Raw genomic sequence first — 17,690 nt, forward strand, 5'->3', positions numbered from 1 at the left:
GTCAATGCTTCAATGCTGAGGATGTTGGTCTGTGCGAGAACAGAAGTTGGTGCGTCTATCCTGCCAATGGATTTGCAGGATCTTCCGGAGGCAGTGATGATGTTATTTCTCCAGTGCTTTGATGTGCTTGCTGTACATAGTCCATGTGTGAGAAGCGTGTCTGAGGGCAGGTATCACTACTGCTCGGTAGAACATGAGCTTTATGCCGGTTTTACGGTTCTGGTCTTCAAACACTCTATGCCTTAGGCGACCGAAGGCTGCGCTGACACACATAAGGTGGTGTTGGACCTAGTAATTGATATGTGCCCTTCTTGACAGGAGGATCTCGAGGTATGAAAAATGGACCATTTTGCCAAAGGCCTCATCATGGATTTTGATCACCGGGGTGGGGTGTGAGTGAAGGGCAGTGCTGTGTGGTGGGGATAGATTGATAGAGCACCTTTCTTTTATGGAGATGTTTAGTGTAAGGCCTATGCTCTCAGACACTATGGTGAATGTGTTGACGATGGTTTAGAGCTCGTCCTCTGAGTGAGCGCAGACACAAGCATCATCTGCATATTGTAATTCGATGACAGAGGATGGCACGACCTTGGATCTGGTCTGAAGGCGATGGAGGTTGAACAGTTTCCCATTTATTCTGTAGATTATCTCCACTCCAGCGGGAAGCTTACTGACGGTGAGATGTAGCAATGCAGCAAGGAAGATGGAGAAGAGCATGGGTGTTGTGACACAGCCTTGCTTCACCCCGGTCTGTACATGAATTGGGTCTGTGGTGGATCCATTGCTCAGGATCACAGCTTGCATGTTATCACCAAGCAAGTGGAGGATGGTGACACATTTTAGAGGACAGCCAAATTTGAAAAGTACATTCCATAATCCCTCACAGTTGACAGTGTCAAAGGCCTTGGTCAGGTCAAAGAAGGTTGACTCAAATCCACAGTCACTGACACCAATCTCCTCCCATGTGATATAAACCAATCCTTGTCACTGACACCAAGTGGACTGGGAAAATATGTTCAAGGGTAAGACTGCAGAAATGCAGTGACAAACATTTAAGGAGACACTTCATAATCTCAGCAGAGAAACAAAGATACTAAGAGAAGGATGAACCATCCCTGGCTAACGAAGGAAGTAAAGGATGGTATCAAATTGGAAAAAAAAGCATACAATGTTGCAAAGGACAGTGGAAGGCCAGAGGATTGAGAAATGTTTAGAAACCAGCGAAGGAGGACTAATAATAATAAAGACAGAGATGATAGCATACGAGATCAAACTAGTAAGAAATATAAAAAGACAGTAAGAGCTTCTACAGGTATGTAAAAAAAGAAACGAGTAGCTAAAGTAAACGTTGGTCCCTTAGAAGATGGGACTGGAGAATTAATTATGGGAAACACGGAAATGGAAGAGACTTTGAACAGATATTTTCTATCGGTCTTCACAGTAGACACTAAAAACATCCCAATAGTTGTTAAAGGAGTTATTGTGTGGGTTGGGGACCTCAAAAGAATCACTATCACTCGAGATAAAGTACTCAGCAAACTAATGGGATTAAAGGTGGACAAGTCCCCTGGACCTGATGACATGCATCCCAGGGTCTTAAAAGAAGTGGCTGCAGAGATAGTGGATGCACTGGTTGTAATCTACCAAAATTCCCTGAATTCTGGAGAGGTCCCAGTGGACTGGAAAACTGCAAATGTAACATCCCTATTTAAGAAAGGAGGGACACAGAAAGCAGGAAATTATAGACCAGTTAGCCTACCATCTGTCAATGGGAAAATACTGGAGTCCATCATTTAGGAAGTAGAAGCAGGACATTTAGAATATCATATTGCAGTGAAGCAGAGTCAGCATGGTTTTATGAAAGGGAAATCATGTTTGACAAATTTGCTGGAGTTGTTTCAAGATGTAATGAGCAGAGTGGATAAAGGACAACCCGTTGATGATGTATATTTGGATTTCCAGAAAGTATTCGATAAGGTTACTGCACAAGCTAAGAGCTCACGGGGTTGTCAGTAATATATCAGCATGGATCGAGGATTGGGTAACACACAAAACAGAGTCGGGATAAATGGGTCATTTTCAGGTTGGCAAACTGTAACTAGTGGGGTGCTGCAGGGATCAGTGCTGGGGCCTCAACTATTTATAATTGATAATAATGACTTGGATGAAGGGACTGAGTGTAACGCAACCAAATTTGCTGATGATACAAAGATAGGTGGGAAAGCAAGTTGTGAGGAGGATGCAAAAAATCTACAAAGGGATATAGACAGGGTCAATGAGTGGGCAAAAATCTGGCAGATGGACGACAATGTGGTAAAATGTCAGGTTATCTCCTTTTGGCAGGAAAAATAACACAGCAAATTATTATTTAAATGGATGATTACAAAATACTGTTACACAGAGGGATCTGGGGGTTCTTGTACAATAAACTCAAAAAGTTAGTATACAGGTACAGCAAGTAATCAGGAAGGCAAATCGAATTCTGGCCTTTATTGCAAGGGGACGGAGTATAAAAGTCGAAGTCCTGCTACAACTGTACAGGTTATTGGTAAGACCACAGCTGGAGTACTGCGCACAGTTTTGGTCTGGACTTGTCTCCATTCCTGTGCCGAGGGGATTTCTACACCAGGCAGGAGAGGAACCAGGGCGTGAACCTGAAGGTACCTTCTGTGGATGTGTTCAGTTCTATACTCCATGCTTCCCCTCCCTCCCATTTCTCCCCTCCCCTGAAGGTGCTGACTCTGGCTGGGTTCAGTTCTACACTCATTGGTTCCCCTCCCCTGAAGGTACTGACTCTGGCTGGGTTCAGTTTTACAGCGACATTGACCTATTTTGATCAGAGACACACCTGCTCGGCCCGACGCAAGGTTTCATGACATTTAACATTGCATCTAAAACATGGTGTTGACAGTGCATTGATACAACTTTGCTCAAATTGTGTGGTTTGTACATCTCAACCACAATGTTTGTGACATTTACAGAGTAGTGCACATCTCGCAGTCTCAGCCGACTGTGGTTTACATTCTCGCAGCCGAACATCCTGTCCTGTGCGATTTCTTGGAACAGTGTATGCGATGTACTTTATTATTACAGCTCCATCCTCCTGTTGCTGGGGCAACCGGGTTTGCTTCTGACCTACTTTGACTATTGCCAGGGTCTTTCGACAGTGAGATTCTAAAATCCTACTTCATCGACAATCACTGGTTGCCCTCTGGCCCTCCCCTTAAGGTGCTGACTCTGGCTTTGTTCAGTTCTACACTCACTGGTTCCCCTCCCCTGAAGGTACTGAATCTGACTGGGTTCAGTTATGCACTCACTGGTTCCCCTCCCCTGAAGGTACTGACTCTGGCTGGGTTCAGTTCTACACTCACTGGTTCCCCTCCCCTGAAGGTACTGACTCTGGCTGGGTTCAGTTCTACACTCACTGGTTCCCCTCCCCTGAAGGTGCTGACTCTGGCTGGGTTCAGTTCTACACTCACTGGTTCCCCTCCCCTGAAGGTGCTGACTCTAGCTGGGTTCAGTTCCACACTGACTGGTTCCCCTCTCCTGAAGGTGCTGACTCTGTCTGGGTTCAGTTCTACACTCACTGGTTCCCCTCCCCTGAAGGTGCTGACTCTGGCTGGGTTCAGTTCCACACTGACTGGTTCCCCTCCCCTGAAGGTACTGACTCTGGCTGGGTTCAGTTCTACACTCACTGGTTCCCCTCCCCTGAAGGTACTGACTCTGGCTGGGTTCAGTTCTACACTCACTTGTTCCCCTCCCCTAAGGTGCTGACTCTGGCTGGGTTCAGTTCTACACTCACTGGTTCCCCTCCCCTGAAGGTGCAGACTCTGTCTGGGTTCAGTTCTACACTCACTGGTTCCCCTCTCCTGAAGGTGCAGACTCTGTCTGGGTTCAGTTCCACACTCACTGGTTCCCCTCCCTCTCCTCCCCTAAAGGTGTCGGCTCTGGCTGGAACAAATTCTACAATCACTGGTCCCCTCCCCTTAAGGTGCTGAATGTGGCTGGAATCTGTTCCAAACTCACTGGCTCCCCTCTCATCCAATGCAGATGCTAAATCTGTCTGGTTTCAGTTCTGCACTCACTAGTTAACATAAGAAATAGGAGCAGGCATAGCCCATTCGGCCCCTCGAGCCTGCTCCTCCATTTAATACGATCATCGCTGATCCGATCATGGACTCGAGTCCACTCCCCTGTCCGCTCCCCATAACCACTTATTCCCTTATAGTTTATGAATCTGTCTATTTATGTCTTAAATTTATTAAATGTCCCGGATTGCACAGCTCTCTGAGGCAGTGAATTCCACAGATCCACAACTCTCCAAGAAGAAATTTCTTCTTTTAAGTGGGCGGCCCCTTATTCTAAGATTATGCCCCATAGTTCTCGTCTCCCCATTATCAGTGGAAATTCCTCTCTGCATCCACCTTGTCAAGCCCCCTCATAACCTTACGCGTTTCGTTAAGATCACCCCTTATACTTCTGAATTCCAATGAGTAGAGGCCCAACCCCAACCTTTTCTCATAAGTCAACCCCCTCATAGAAACATAAAAAATAGGTGTAGGAGTAGGTCATTCGGCCCTTCGAGCCTGCACCGCCATTCAATGAGTTCATGGCTGAACATGCCACTTCTGTACCCCATTCCTGCTTTCTCGCCATACCCCTTGATCCCCCTAGTAGTAAGGACGACATCTAACTCCTTTTTGAATATATTTAGTGAATTGGCCTCAACAACTTTCTGTGGCAGGGAATTCCACAGGTTCACCACTCTCTGGGTGAAGAAGTCTCTCCTCATCTCGGTCCTAAATGGCTTATTCCTTATCCCCAGAGTGTGACCGCTGGTTCTGGACTTCCCCAACATTAATAAGAACATAAGAACATAAGAATTATAAAAACATAAGAATTAGGAACAGGAGCAGGCCATCTAGGCTCTCGAGCCTGCTCCGCCACTCAGCAAGATCAAGGCTGATCTGGCCGTGGACTCAGCTCCACTTACCCGCCCGCTCCCCATAACCCTTAATTCCCTTATTGGTTAAAAATCTATCTATCTGTGATTTGAATATATTCAATGAGCTAGCCTCAACTGCTTCCTTGGGCAGAGAATTCCACAGTTTCACAAACCTCTGCGAGAAGAAATTCCTTCTCAACTTAGTTTTAAATTGGCTCCCTCATATTTTGAGGCTGTGCCCCCAAGTTCGAGTCTCCCCGACAAGTGGAAACAACCTCTCTCTGTCCTGTCTATCTCATCCCTGGAATTAACCTTGTGACAATTCTCTGAACTGCCTCCAAAGCAAGTATATTCTTTCATAAATATGGAAACCAAAACTGCACGCAGTATTCCAGGTGTGGCCTCACCAATACCTTATATAGCTGTAGCAAGACTTCCCTGCTTTTATACTCCATCCCATTTGGAATAAAGGCCAAGATTCCATTGGCCTTCCTGATCACTTACTGCACCTGCATACTATCCTTTTGTGTTTCATGCACAAGTACCCTCAGGTCTCGCTGTACTGCAGCACTTTGCAATCTTTCAACATTTAAACAACAACTTGCTGTTTAATTTTTTTCTGCCAAAGTGCCTGACATCACACTTTCCAAAATTATACTCCATCTGCCAAATATATGCTCACTCACTTAGCCTGTCTGTGTCCTTTTGCAGGTTTTGTGTCCCTGCCTCACACATTGCTTTTCCTCCCATCTTTGTATCATCAGCAAACTTAGAAACATAGAAACATAGAAAATAGGTGCAGGAGCAGGCCATTCAGCCCTTCTAGCCTGCACCGCCATTCAATGAGTTCATGGCTGAACATGAAACTTCAGTACCCCCTTCCTGCTTTCTCGCCATAACCCTTGATCCCCCGAGTAGTAAGGACTTCATCTAACTCCCTTTTGAATATATTTAGTGAATTGGCCTCAACTACTTTCTGTGGTAGAGAATTCCACAGGTTCACCACTCTCTGGGTGAAGAAGTTTCTCCTCATCTCGGTCCTAAATGGCTTACCCCTTATCCTCAGACTGTGACCCCTGGTTCTGGACCTCCCCAACATTGGGAACATTCTTTCTGCATCTAACCTGTCTAAACCCGTCAGAATTTTAAACGTTTCTATGAGGTCCCCTCTCATTCTTCTGAACTCCAGTGAATACAAGCCCAATTGATCCAATCTTTCTTGATAGGTCAGTCCCGCCATCCCGGGAATCAGTCTGGTGAACCTTCGCTGCACTCCCTCAATAGCAAGAATGTCCTTCCTCAAGTTAGGAGACCAAAACTGTACACAATACTCCAGGTGTGGCCTCACCAAGGCCCTGTACAACTGTAGCAACACCTCCCTGCCCCTGTATTCAAATCCCCTCGCTATGAAGGCCAACATGCCATTTGCTTTCTTAACCGCCTGCTGTACCTGCATGCCAACCTTCAATGACTGATGTACCATGACACCCAGGTCTCGTTGCACCTTCCCTTTTCCTAATCTGTCACCATTCAGATAATAGTCTGTCTCTCTGTTTTTACCACCAAAGTGGATAACCTCACATTTATCCACATTATACTTCATCTGCCATGCATTTGCCCACTCACCTAACCTATCCAAGTCACTCTGCAGCCTAATAGCATCCTCCTCGCAGCTCACACTGCCACCCAACTTAGTATCATCCGCAAATTTGGAGATACTGCATTTAATCCCCTCGTCTAAATCATTAATGTACAATGTAAACAGCTGGGGCCCCAGCACAGAACCTTGCGGCACTCCACTAGTCACTGCCTGCCATTCTGAAAAGTACCCGTTTACTCCTACTCTTTGCTTCCTGTCTGACAACCAGTTCTCAATCCACGTCAGCACACTACCCCCAATCCCATGTGCTTTAACTTTGCACATTAATCTCTTGTGTGGGACCTTGTCGAAAGCCTTCTGAAAGTCCAAATATACCACATCAACTGGTTCTCCTTTGTCCACTTTACTGGAAACATCCTCAAAAAATTCCAGAAGATTTGTCAAGCATGATTTCCCTTTCACAAATCCATGCTGACTTCGACCTATCATGTCACCATTTTCCAGATGCACTGCTATGACATCCTTAATAATTGATTCCATCATTTTACCCACTACTGAGGTCAGGCTGACCGGTCTATAATTCCCTGTTTTCTCTCTCCCTCCTTTTTTAAAAAGTGGGGTTACATTGGCTACCCTCCACTCCATAGGAACTGATCCAGAGTCAATGGAATGTTGGAAAATGACTGTCAATGCATCCGCTATTTCCAAGGCCACCTCCTTAAGTACTCTAGGATGCAGGCCATCAGGCCCTGGGGATTTATCGGCCTTCAATCCCATCAATTTCCCCAACACAATTTCCCGACTAATAAAGATTTCCCTCAGTTCCTCTTCCTTACTAGACCCTCTGACCCCTTTTATATCCGGAAGGTTGTTTGTATCCTCCTTAGTGAATACCGAACCAAAGTACTTGTTCAATTGATCCGCCATTTCTTTGTTCCCCGTTATGACTTCCCCTGATTCTGACTGCAGGGGACCTACGTTTGTCTTCACCAACCTTTTTCTCTTTACATACCTATAGAAACTTTTGCAATCCGCCTTAATGTTCCCTGCAAGCTTCTTCTCGTACTCCATTTTCCCTGTCCTAATCAAACCCTTTGTCCTCCTCTGCTGAGTTCTAAATTTCTCCCAGTCCCCAGGTTCGCTGCTATTTCTGGCCAATTTGTATGCCACTTCCTTGGCTTTAATACTATCCCTGATTTCCCTAGATAGCCACGGTTGAGCCACCTTCCCCTTTTTATTTTTACGCCAGACAGGAATGTACAATTGTTGTACTTCATCCATGCGGTCTCTAAATGTCTGCCATTGCCCATCCACAGTCAACCCCCTAAGTATCATTCGCCAATCTATCCTAGCCAATTCACGCCTCATACCTTCAAAGTTACCCTTCTTTAAGTTCTGGACCATGGTCTCTGAAATTACTGTTTCATTCTCCATCCTAATGCAGAATTCCACCATATTATGGTCACTCTTCCCCAAGGGGCCTCGCACAATGAGATTGCTAATTAATCCTCTCTCATTACACAACACCCAGTCTAAGATGGCCTCCCCCCTAGTTGGTTCCTCAACATATTGGTCTAGAAAACCATCCCTTATGCACTCCAGGAAATCCTCCTCCACCGTATTGCTTCCAGTTTGGCTAGCCCAATCTATGTGCATATTAAAGTCACCCATTATAACTGCTACACCTTTATTGCATGCACCCCTAATTTCCTGTTTGATGCCCTCCCCAACATCCCTACTACTGTTTGGAGGTCTGTACACAACTCCTACTAACGTTTTTTGCCCTTTGGTGTTCTGCAGCTCTACCCATATAGATTCCACATCATCCAAGCTAATGTCTTTCCTAACTATTGCATTAATCTCCTCTTTAACCAGCAATGCTACCCCACCTCCTTTTCCTTTTATTCTATCCTTCCTGAATGTTGAATACCCCTGAATGTTGAGTTCCCAGCCCTGATCATCCTGGAGCCACGTCTCCGTAATCCCAATCACATCATATTTGTTAACATCTATTTGCACAATTAATTCATCCACCTTATTGCGGATACTCCTTGCATTAAGACACAAAGCCTTCAGGCTTGTTTTATTAACACCCTTTGTCCTTTTAGAATTTTGCTGTACAGTGGCCCTTTTTGTTCTTTGCCTTGGGTTTCTCTGCCCTACACTTTTCCTCATCTCCTTTCTGTCTTTTGCTTTTGGCTCCTTTTTGTTTCCCTCTGTCTCCCTGCATTGGTTCCCATCCCCCTGCCATATTAGTTTAAATCCTCCCTTGGCTTTGTTACACTCGGTCCCTTCTTCCAAGTCATTAATATGGATTGTAAATAGTTGGAGTCTCAGCATTGATCCCTGCGACACCCCACTAGTTACTGATTGTCAACCCGAGAAACAACCATTTATCCTCACTCTCTGTTTTCTGTCAGTTAGCCAATCCTCCATCCATGCTAATATATTACCCCCAAACCAGTGAACTTTTATCCCCTCTCTCTTCCCCCCGCCTCCCCTGAAGGTACTGACTCTGGCTGGGTTCAGTTCTACACTCACTGGATCCCCCCCCCCTGAAGGTGTTGACTCTGGCTGGTTTCAGTTCTACACTCACTGGTTCCCCTCCCCTGAAGGTACTGACTCTGGCTGGGGTCAGTTCTACACTCACTGGTTCCCCTCCCCTGAAGGTACTGACTCTGGCTGGGTTCAGTTCTACACTCACTGGTTCCCCTCCCCTGAAGGTACTGACTCTGGCTGGGTTCAGTTCTACACTCACTGGTTCCCCTCCCCTGAAGGTGCTGACTCTGGCTGGGTTCAGTTCTGCACTCACTGGATCCCCTCCCCTGAAGGTACTGACTCTGGGTGGGTTCAGTTCCAGACATTGACATCATTCACTTTGTTCCTGCACCAAGATGGCCACACATGCGCTCTGCTACTCACTGAATCAAAATAGCGGAGCGCTGAGCCTGCCTTCCTGAATGAAGATGGCCGCCGTTAGCCTGAGCCTGTGACCGGGAGAAAGCTTCGAAACTGCAACCGCCGATATTCCGGTTATTATTCCGGGCTTGCAGTGAGCATCGGTTGTTTATGAAGCCTCCCCGGCTCCCCGCTGGTCCATTTCTCCACTCTGTCCTGCTGAAAAGGACACTTCTGAGGAGCCTGTACAAAATGTGTCGCCACCGCCATTACACGCACAGCGCATGCTCACTGAGCTCCTATAGTCTGGGTGCAGCACATTCTCCCCCGTGGGGCACGCTGGGTACATAAGACCATGAGAAATAGGAGCAAGAGTGGGCCACCCGGACCCCCGAGCCTGCTCCCCATTCAATAAGGTCATGACTGGTCTGATCACAGACTCAGCTCCACTTCCCTGCCCGCTCCCCAGAACTCTTCACTCCCTTACCACACCTGGAGTCCTATGCACTGTTTTGGTCTCCTTCTCTCAGGAAGGATAGGCTTGCCTTGCTTGGATACAGAGTAAAGCTTCCTCAACACTATCCCACTAGACATTCCAAGGTGTGATATGGAGTATATCTCCCTCAACCTGTCCCATGCATTCCAGAGTGGATACTGCATTGGTTAGATAATGAATAAAGCTCACTCTACACTATCCTATCAAACACTCCCAGGATAGGTACAGCACGAATTAAATATACAGTAAATCTGTGCCAAAGGAACTGTATCCCAGTGAGAGTCAGTGCCAGAGGAAACTACAGCATGTGATAGATACAGAATAAAGCTCCCTCTACACTGTTCTGAACAATCCCAGGGCAAGTAAAGCACGGGTTAGATGATCATAGCTGGCCCCTCGAACGAGGATGATTTGCTTCCACATGAGTTCACAGATGTTTCAATGAAGGACCCAATGTTCCAGTCCTGACCTCCAATTGAGGAGGTGGAAGATGCCGATGGGTGGATTGTTTTTAACGTGTGGTGACTGTTGCACACCAGCCACGACACGGGTATGACAGAGCTAGGATTGGTCCAGTGGCAAGGGTTAATCAGGATTACTGGAGACCTGTTTTGCTGTACGGAGCTAGTGTGCACAAATATAACAGTGTGGGCTGGTCCGTGCTGCCCCTGGGCTCTCGCCTCTTTTGCGCCCGGTACCCTCATTCGCTGCACCTCCGCCACGATCTCTCGCCACTCCTCCACCACAAACATTCGCTGCACCTCCGCCACGATCTCTCACCACTCCTCCACCACAAACATTCACTTCACCTCCAGCACGATCCCTCTCCGCTCCTCCTCCAAAAAAACACTCGCCGCACCTCCGCCACAATCTCCTGCCCCATCTCTGCACCAAACATTCGCTAAACCTCCATCACGATCACTCACCAAATCTCAGGCATGCTCCCTCATCACTCCTCTGCCCCGATCACTCGTCACAAGTCCAGCACAACCTTCCATGTTCCTCTGCTGTACCAAGGCCCTGCCGATGCTCCTGCTCACGCTCCAAATGGCAATCTGGGGCCTGATGATGTCACCCAGTCATCTACCTCGAAGCCGTCACACATTTGTGTCTGCTCACACTGAAGCTGCAGTGGCTCGCTCCTGCTCTTTTTATAGCCCCAACCTGTGGAGATGTTCTCTCGCAGGTTGGGGTGGCCCATGATGTGATACATGGGTTAGATACAGTGTAGAGCTCCCGCTACTCTACTCTGCCACATTAAATACTCTCAGGTGAAGTACAGCACGGTTTAAACAGAGAGTAAATCTGTCTCGACACGGTCCCATTAAACAGCCCCAGGGCAGGTACAGCATGGGTTATATCCAGAATAAAGCTCCCTCAACATTGTCGCAACAAACAGACGAGGGCTGGTACAGCACATATGGAGTACATGTCCCACAAACACTCCAGGGCAGGAACAGCACGGGATAATTACAGAGTAATTTCTCCCTCTACACTGTTCCAATAAAAAAATCCCAGGGCAGGTAAAGCACAACTATTTTGTTGTTGATCTGTAAATCAAGTGCCCCCAGATTAAAGCTGGGGCGGGAGGGTGGGGGGGCACTATAACCAACAAAATAAACCAATTAAACTTTGGACAGTAAACTTAAATCAAATTAAAATTTGGTTGCTGGGGGTGATGATGCACTCCAGTCACTCCGGCTGAGGAGCTCCTCCCGGAGTCACACTGCACATTTCGTCCTCCAAGGGGTATAACGGATATGAGTAGGTACACCGTAAGGATCCCAATACACTGTCCCATCACACTCTCCCAGGGCAGGTACAACATGGATTAAATACAGACCAAAGCTTCCGCTATACAGTTCCCAGGGCAAGTACAGTACAGGTTAGACACAGAGTACATCTCCCTCTAACGTCCCAGGCATTCCAGGGCAGATACAGCATTTATTAGATATTGAGGAGATCTCCCTCTATAATGTTCAACCAGACATTCCCAGGGCAGGTACAACACAGGTTAGATACAGAGGAAAGTTCCCTCTACACTGATCTATCAAACACTCCCATCACAGGTACATCACGGGTTAGATACAGAGTAAAACTTCCTCTACACTGTCCATCAAACACTCCTCGGGCACGTACAGCACTGGGTACAAACAGAGTAACGTTCCCTGTACACTGTCCCAGCAAACATTCCCAGGGCAAGTACACAAATGATAGATGCAGAGTAAATTCCCTCTACACTGTCCTATCAGCCACTCCATGGCAGGTACACAAAGGGTTATAATGCAAAGTAAATATCCCTCTACATTGTCCCATTAACCATTCTCAGGGTAGGTAAAGCACGGGTTAGATACAGAGTAAATCTCCCTCTAAACTGTCCGATCAAACACACCCAGGGCAGGAACAACACGGGTTACATATTGAGTAAAAATCACTCTACACTGTCCCGTCCAACACGCTGAGCGAAGATACAGCACAGAGTAGATACAGAGAAAAACGTGCTCTACACTATCCCATCAAAAACAGCCAGGGCGGGTACAGCAGGGGTTAGACAGAAATGTTTAGGCTGGATGTTCCAGAATTGAGGGCTGGGCAACAGAAGGCACAGCCACAAAAACCACCAATGGTTGAACAATTATAATCAGGGATACTCAGTAAGACTGATATCTCATAGGCGGGAGCGGCGGGCGGGGGCGTGTTGTGGAGGCAGTGTGAGTGGGAATTTTGAAATCAAGGCGTTGCTTCACTGGAAGCCAATGTCGGTCAGCGAGCACAGGGGTGATGGGTGAGCTGGACTTGGTGCGAGTTCGGACATGGGCAGCCGAGTTTTGGATCAACACTAGTTTATGTAGGTCAGAATGTGGGATGAGTGCATAGGAATAGTCAAATCCAGAAGTAAAAAAAGGCATGGATGAGGGCTTCAGCAGTGGATGAGCTGAGGCATGAGCGGAGATGGGCGATGTTACAGAGGTGGAAATAGGCATTCTTAGTTATTTTGTGGATATGTGGTCAAAAACTTATTTCAGGGTTAAGTATGTCACCAAGGTTGTGAACAGTCTGGTTCAGGCTCAGACAGAAGTTGGGGAGAGGGATGGAGTCGGTCACTCGGGAATGGAGCTTGTGGTAATGATGATTACAAATATCAGAATATTTCACAGGCTATCACGTGCAAAATGTGTGGATGAGTTTTTAATATTCAATTGGTTTCAAAAACAGGTTAACTGATCAAGAAAGTAACGGATTTCAAATCTTATGCAAGACAGTTCAATAAAGAGGTGGTTCAAAAGATTTCAGCTGAGTTTAAAGTGAGACACTGCAGTTAAGTCTACTACAACCACAACTCATGTATGCAAATGGAACAAGTTTGGGGTTTGATATGCTAGAAAGCGAACTAGGTGAGAAGTGATATAAGTTAGATTAAGAAAAAGCCCTAAAAGGGAACAGTCCATAACAGAACATCAATTAATCTCCTCTGATCATGGAGGAATCAAATATTTAACAAACTGTGTTTGAAACAAAGATAATTTATTCAACATTTATAGAGGGTATTAATCTCCAGCTTTACAATCTATATTAACGACTTGGAAAAAGGGACTGAGTGTAACATAGCCAAGTTTGCTGATGATACAAAGATCGAAGGAAAAGCAATGTGTGAGGAGGACACAACAAATCTGCAAAAGGACATAGACAGGCTAAGTGAGTGAGCAAAAATTTGGCAGATGGACTATAATGTTGGAAAGTGTGAGGTCATGCACTTTGGCAGAAAAAAATCAAAGAGCAACATATTGTTTAAATGGCGAAAGATTGCAAAGTACTGCAGTACAGCAGGACCTGGGGATATTTGTGAATGAAATGCAACAGGATAGTATGTAGTTTCAGCAAGTGATCAGGAAGGCCAATGGTATCTTGGCCTTTATTGCAAAAGGGATAGGGTATAAAAGCAGGAAAATCTTGCTACAGCTATCTGTGAGGCCACACCTGGAACACTGCGTGCAGTTTTGGTTTCCATATTTATGAAAGGGTATACTTGCTTTGGAGGCAGCTCAGAGAAGGTTCACTCGGTTGATTCTGGGCATGAGGGGTTTGACTTATGAGGAACAATTAAGCAGGTTGGGCCTCTACTGACTGGAATTCAGAAGAATGAAAGGTGATCTTATCAAAACGTATAAGATTATGAGGGGGCTTGATAAGGTGGATGCAGAGAGGATGTTTCCACTGATAATGGGGAGTCTAGAATTAGAGTGCATGATCTTAGAATAAGGGGCTGCCCATTTAAAAGAGAGATGAGGAGCAATTTCTTCTCTCAGAGGGTTGTAAATCTATGGACTTCACTGCCTCAGAGAGCTGTGGAAGTTGGGCCATTGAATAAATTTAAGACAGAAATAGACAGTTTCTTAAACGATATGGGAATATGGGGGCATGGGGAGCGGGCGGGGAAGTGGAACTGAGTCCATGATCAGATCAGCCATGATCTTATTGAATGGCGGAGCAGGCTCGAGGGGCCGTATGGCCTACTCCTGTTGCTATTTCTTATGTTCTTATGTTCAGGTATAGAGGTTATTAAGATAACCAGACACAAACAAGATATGCCAGAATGAACATAGTTCAGTGCCCAATGCAATCACAGTACATCGTGTTCTAGTCACAAATGCAATCTTTCTCCTCAACCGATTTAAAACTGAGATGAGGAGGAATTTCTTCTCTGAGGGTTGTAAATCTGTGGAATTCTCTGCACCAGAGAGCAGTGGAGTCTGGATCATTGTATATATTTAAGGCGGAGATAGCCAGATTTTTGAGCGATAAGGGAGTAAAGTGTTCTGGGGAGTGGGCAGGGAATGGAGCTGAGCCTATGATCAGACCAGCCATGACCTTATTGAATGGGGAGCAGGCCCGGGGGTCTGGGTGGCCCACTCCTGCTCCGATTTCTCATGGTCGTATGTACCCAGCATGCCCCGCAGGGGAGAATGTGCTGCACCCAGACTACAGGAGCTCAGTGCGCAGGCGCGGGCCCTGGCTGTGTTTGGAGCATGCACGGTGCGTGTAATGGTGGAGGAGACGCGTTTTGTACAGGCTCCCAAGAAGTGTCCTTTTCAGCGGGACGGAGCAGAGTAATGGACCAGCGGGGAGCCGGGGAGGCTTCATAAACAATCGGTGCTCGCCGCAAGCCCGGAATAATAACCGGAATATCGGCGGTTGCAGCTTTGGGGCTTTCTCCCGGTCACAGGCCCAGGTTAACAGCGGCCATCTTGGTGCAGGAAGGCATGTTCACGCCACCAATTTGATTCACTGAGCAGCACAGCACATGCGTGGCCATCTTGGTGCAGGAACAAAGTGAATGATGTCAGTGTCTGGAACTGAACCCAGCCAGAGTCAGCACCTTCAGGGGAGGGGAACCAGTGAGTGCAGAAATGAACCCAGCCAGAGTCAGCAACTTCAGGTGAGGGGAACCAGTGAGTGTAGAACTGAACCCAGCCAGAGTCAGTATCTTCAGTGGAGGGGAACCAGTGAGTGTAGAACTGAACCCAGCCAGAGTCAGTACCTTCAGGGGAGGGGAACTAGTGAGTGTAGAACTGAACCCAGCCAGAGTCAGCATCTTCAGGTGAGGGGAACCAGTGAGTCTAGAACTGAACCCAGCCAGAGTCAGTACCTTCAGGGGTGGGGAACCAGTGACTGTAGAACGAAACCCATCCATAGTCAGTACCTTCAAGGGAGAGGAACCAGTGACAGTAGAACTAAACCCAGCCAGAGTCAGCATCTTCAGTGGTGGGGAAAGAGGGGAGGGACGGAGAGGACCCAGTGATTGCAGAAATGACCCCAGCCAGAGACCGCCCCATCAGGGGAGCAGAGGTAGGGGAACGAGTGAATGCGGAACTGAACACAGCCAGACTCAACATCTTCAGTGGAAGTGGGGAACCAGTGAGTGTCGACCTGAACCCAGCCACAGTCAGAACATTCAGGGGAGGAGAGGGACGGGAACCAGTGAGTGTAGAACTGAACCCAACCAGAATTGGTGGTGAAAACTGGGAGTGGAGGAGAAACAGGCTAGAAATGTGTGTTGATTTGGATTTCAGTGCTGCAGGAGGGACAATGTGTGGGACAGGGATTTACAGCTTTGGAAGAAAAAGAGAGGAAAGAATGTTAAATGGAAACTAGATGTGTATATCCTGAATTTGTGTCTTGTACTGACAGTGATGAGTTTTGTTATCTCCTTTTACATCGTATTAGAAGGGGAGATTTTCAGACAGGAAACACAAACTAAACATCGCGTCAAGATCTGATGGAGTCAATCGATTCATCAGGACCTGAATATCATCGGCCTTTGAAAGTGGAAGGAGAAATATTTGTCTGTTCTGTCTGTGCGAAAAGATTTCAAATATCAGTGTGACTGGAAAAGCACCGAGGCACACACACCCGAGTGAGTGTTCCAGTGCACTGCCTGTGAAAAGAGCTTTAACCAGTTACACAGCCTGAAGAAACATCGCACCATTCACAGCGGGGAGAAACTGTAAACGTGTTGTGTGTGTGGGCGAGGCTTCAACTGATCGTCCAACCTGGAGAGTCACAAGGATACCCGCACCATGGAGAAACCGTGGAAATGTGGGGACTGTGGGAAGGGATTCAGATCACCATCTGTCCTGGAAATTCATCAGCACAGTCACACTGGGGAGAGGTCGTTCACCTGCTCTGAGTGTGGGAAGCGATTCACTCAGTCATCCGACCTGCTGAAACACCAGCGAGTTCACACTGGGGAGAGGCCATTCACTTGCTCGGAGTGTGGGAAGGGATTCACTTGTTCATCCAACCTGCTGGCACACCAGCGAGTTCACACTGGGGAGAGGCCGTTCACCTGCTATGAGTGTGGGAAGGGATTCACTTGTTCATCCAACCTGCTGACACACCAGCGAGTTCACACTGGGGAGAGGCCGTTCACCTGCTCTGAGTGTGGGAAGGGATTCACTCGGCCATCCATCCTGCTGACACACCAGCGAGTTCACACTGGGGAGAGGCCGTTCACTTGCTCTGAGTGTGGGAAGGGATTCACTCAGTCATCCCACCTGCAGTCACACCAGCGAGTACACACTGAGGAGAGGCCGCTCACCTGCTCGGAGTGTGGGAAGGGATTCACTCAGGCATCCCACCTGCTGAAACACCAGCGAGTTCACAAGTGATTGCAGGAGTTGGATTCTACTGTTATTGAGGCTGTTAATCACATCCCGACTGAACCATGTTCATTCTGACAGTTGGGGTTTGTCTCTGTTGATGTTAATAACCCGATAACTGGGCTGGATTTTAATATTCTGGATATATTGCTGATTGTGTTCTCAGGGATGCAGTGTCCATTTAAGAAACACTGTGGGTTATCTTTCCCCTTAATTCAGCAATTCTCAACAGAAATTTACTTTGTAATAAAATTATGAACTTTTACTTTAATCCTAAATTGATCTTTGGTACAAAATCTACAATAGTGTGTGAAAGTTTCCACTGAATAAAATCTCCAATTCGAAAGAGCTTGCTGACAATTCTTAATGCCTTGCTCATTACACACAGTGGCCCCTCCATATCCACCAGAAAGAAGGGGAATTGGAATTGGTGGGGAATCAGTGTACCCAAATGTTGTTGTTCCCATCTGGGTGGATCAATCCTCTCGGCATGAGAATGGAGACAAGTCCAGACCAAAACTGTGCGCAGTAGCCCAGGTGTGGTCTTACAGTTGTAGCAGGACTTCCGTACTTTTCAACTCCATCCCCTTT

At 46.9% G+C, this 17,690-nt stretch overlaps 1 protein-coding gene across 1 annotated transcript; it reads left to right on the plus strand.

The window, feature by feature from the left end:
• The first annotated feature begins 688 nt into the window (after positions 1–688).
• LOC139235383 (zinc finger protein 239-like) lies at positions 689–17,422 on the plus strand. The gene is made up of 2 exons (XM_070866521.1): positions 689–1,312; positions 16,165–17,422. The coding sequence occupies exon 2, from the start codon at positions 16,518–16,520 to the stop codon at positions 17,106–17,108; it is 591 nt and encodes a 196-aa protein (XP_070722622.1). The 5' UTR covers positions 689–1,312; positions 16,165–16,517; the 3' UTR covers positions 17,109–17,422.
• The last annotated feature ends 268 nt before the right edge of the window (positions 17,423–17,690 follow it).

This window comes from Pristiophorus japonicus, chromosome 23, assembly GCF_044704955.1.
Source record: "Pristiophorus japonicus isolate sPriJap1 chromosome 23, sPriJap1.hap1, whole genome shotgun sequence".
NCBI classification, from domain to species: domain Eukaryota; kingdom Metazoa; phylum Chordata; class Chondrichthyes; family Pristiophoridae; genus Pristiophorus; species Pristiophorus japonicus.

Excerpts from the sequence above, each read along its gene's own strand:
- LOC139235383 (XM_070866521.1), top strand. The coding sequence starts at position 16,518 with ATGGAGAAACCGTGGAAATGTGGGGACTGTGGGAAGGGATTCAGATCA.